The sequence below is a fragment of the Carya illinoinensis genome, chromosome 3 (genome assembly GCF_018687715.1).
Source record: "Carya illinoinensis cultivar Pawnee chromosome 3, C.illinoinensisPawnee_v1, whole genome shotgun sequence".
Classification (NCBI taxonomy): domain Eukaryota; kingdom Viridiplantae; phylum Streptophyta; class Magnoliopsida; order Fagales; family Juglandaceae; genus Carya; species Carya illinoinensis.
In genome coordinates this window covers 20,785,112-20,787,941 of record NC_056754.1, presented here as the reverse complement: position 1 = coordinate 20,787,941, position 2,830 = coordinate 20,785,112, and the positions used below count along the sequence as shown (strand labels likewise).

Below are 2,830 nucleotides of genomic sequence, written 5' to 3'. Positions count from 1 at the left end.
AACACACACATATTCGTATATGTTGGCCAATTTTAATATTACTCTATTTGTTTTATGTACGATCATATTGAATACCCACTAAACGGGAATTTAGTGTACTTTTATGAACACTTGCGAATCATTTAGAGCAGTAGTTATGGAAATGCCTACAATTTTGTGGGAAATATATGTACAATATTTTGGAACTTGTGGGATGACACTCTAAAGAGTAGGCAATTTGTATATCTGCTACGTATCTATGCAAAGTGGATGTATATCTTTTGCAAATTGTCCAGGTATTTGACATTGCCACTGTAGGCTATAGTTCATAAAAAGGGACCTATCATGTCTGGTTGTTAATCAAAATTGGGAAATATAATTACATTGTACGCTTAAATCTTAGTTTCATTCAAAACTGCATATACAGGGGACCTATCAAATGAATGCAACATTTTGACAAATCACCAGAACTTTAATTGCATTCAACTGCCCTTTTTTGCATTTCCTTTTAATCTTGCCAAGCACTCAATTCAGGAATTCAAGCATCATCAAGATGTCCAACGTAAAAACTATGCAAATTTTGGCAGGTTCCATTTATAACTTGAGTTTTCATGCCTGGTGCCAAGAAAGATGACATCCTGTAAAATGACAAAGTCAATGAATCATGTAAAAATGGAACCTGAGCCCAGTCATGGACAGATTAATGTATCAAATCTGTTGGTACATATCCATAAATTTGTGATCTAACGTGAAAAGCACCATCATTGAAGTAAAAGAATACATATTAGAAATTAACTGATGAAAAACAGGGAGTAGAAAAATCATGATAAATATTTCTACTCCCTGTTTGTGTATCCATTACAACTTTGTGTTCAAGCCTGTGGTAATAGAGAACATACAACAGCACTTTATCTCATTTAAATCTAAAACTAATTACAACTGCTCAAACTACCCATCAAAAAATAATTACATGCGAACTTCCACCCAACAAAAACTTATTACAACGGCTCAAGTCCACCCAAATATATAAAAATGTACATCATGGATAGAATTTTTGCAAGTCTTGCTCCACTAAAACTGTACAAATACACCACCCATCAAGCACCAAAACTGTACACCAGAAGAAAATCTATTTTTTTCATCTCCTGCTCCACTAATTCCAGCAATACATCATCACCTGAGTGCTTTAGGAGCTACTCAACTTCCACCCATCGTTTGGTAGTTCGCACTAAAAGTCAATTTTGGTACATCACTGCCATGAAGAGCACCAAATCAAGTATAAAAGCTCAATGTGACATAGCATAAATTAATTACAACTGATTTAATTTAAACCACAAAAAATAACAAGCACATGGCGGAGTGCCTAATCCCTAGTGAAAAGAATTAAATATTTAATAGCCTCTTCATTCTCCAACAACTTTGGGTTATTCATACTACACCACATCAGCAGGCCAAAGAAGATATACTCCTAATTACATTTCTTAGAATGAATGATTAATATTGCATTTGAAATATACAAACTCGGTTACACAAAACCATAAGAGTGTAGTTTTCCTAAGCTCCATAAGCAAGCAAAATTGGAAAGAATAACCATGTAATAAGCAATCTCCATACAAACCCCATAAAAGTCTCTCATTGTGACGGTTGTGTCTCACGCAAGCTATCCGGCTGGGTTCCATCCATCCCAAGCCAAATTTGTCCACATTACAAACTCAGTTATTGATTCATTAAAAATACAAAGTTTAAAACACTCATCAAGACAAATTTACACAGTATCACCAAGTTAAAGAACACGATTTACACTTTTTTGAGTCTGATTCACTGCAAACCCAAACTCGGTGGCACTAAAGTCTAACACTTCGGTAGTGTTTTGTATCGGCTAACAATACATAAACGGAATATTAAATCAAATTAAAGCTATAGACTCAAAATAATCAATATGTATTAAAAGCTAAAAAAAATATAAGGACTCATAAAAAAGCCTGTAAATGTACCTCAACTGGGACATTTTGTTGTGTTCCAACAACTGTTTGGCCAAATAAATTCCTGCACGTTCCAACAACTTCGCCTTCTATTCCATATGGCTACAAAGCAAAAAAACCAGGTATATATATATGAATAAATTGCAATATATATATGTCAGTTATATCAAAACCTAAGTACAAAGTTTAAAAGCTAAAATATTCAGAACAGTGCACTTAGTTAACCTGTTTACGCTTTCCTTTTTGACTAGCCTTCTTCGTCCTGGGTTTCACTTTCTCAATCATTGATTTCTTTTTAAGAGATGGAGGTCTACCTTTTCCTCTAACTACATGAGGACTTAGCACTTTCTTAGAACTCGCATCTGTGGTTGTGTCGGCATGAATCACTACAACCTTTGAGGGCGGCAAGTTGGTGCGATAGCCTAAGTTCATCGCATCTAGTTTAGCTAGCATATCCTCAGTGTGCTCATCACATGACGATGCATTTGTGGCTACTTGGTAACATTTCTTGATGATACGTGAAGATCTGCTAACTTCAGGCCTCTGATCAACTAAATCATAAGAAGAAGGTATAAGAGTGTATGTCCTTTTTATGTCTTTCCTCCATCGATCTAGTATGTACTTTTCAGGAACCGAATGGACTTTGTTAACTCTCATAATGCCTAATACATGTCTGTGATGACCCGCTTTTAAGTGTATTTTCGCTGAAATAATTGTTTTTATTTTATTTAATATATCAGTTATTTTATTTTAATTTATTTGCGTTTTTAAAATTGGGTTTTAATTTAATTTAATTTATTTGAGGTTGTGTTTTATTTCTTTAAGTTGTTTTGTAGTTTTAATCTTTTTTGGCGGTTTGTTTCGTTTTC

General features: G+C 34.1%; 1 protein-coding gene across 1 annotated transcript; it reads right to left on the bottom strand.

The window, feature by feature from the left end:
* Positions 1-1,762: 1,762 nt before the first annotated feature.
* Positions 1,763-2,618, bottom strand: LOC122304601. Its single transcript, XM_043116859.1, has 3 exons — positions 2,187-2,618; positions 1,974-2,063; positions 1,763-1,858 (listed from the first exon to the last, which is right to left on the bottom strand). Exons 1-3 carry the CDS (start codon positions 2,616-2,618, stop codon positions 1,763-1,765), a joined length of 618 nt encoding a protein of 205 aa, XP_042972793.1.
* Positions 2,619-2,830: the final 212 nt, after the last annotated feature.

What these genes read in the sequence shown, in the direction of transcription:
- LOC122304601 (XM_043116859.1), bottom strand. Translation starts at nt 2,618, where the DNA reads ATGAGAGTTAACAAAGTCCATTCGGTTCCTGAAAAGTACATACTAGAT. An exon ending in AAAAAGGAAAGCGTAAACAG is followed by an intron (nt 2,064 to 2,186) that starts GTTAACTAAGTG and finishes TTTGCTTTGTAG; the next exon opens with CCATATGGAATAGAAGGCGA. An exon ending in AACAAAATGTCCCAGTTGAG is followed by an intron (nt 1,859 to 1,973) that starts GTACATTTACAG and finishes ATGTATTGTTAG; the next exon opens with CCGATACAAAACACTACCGA.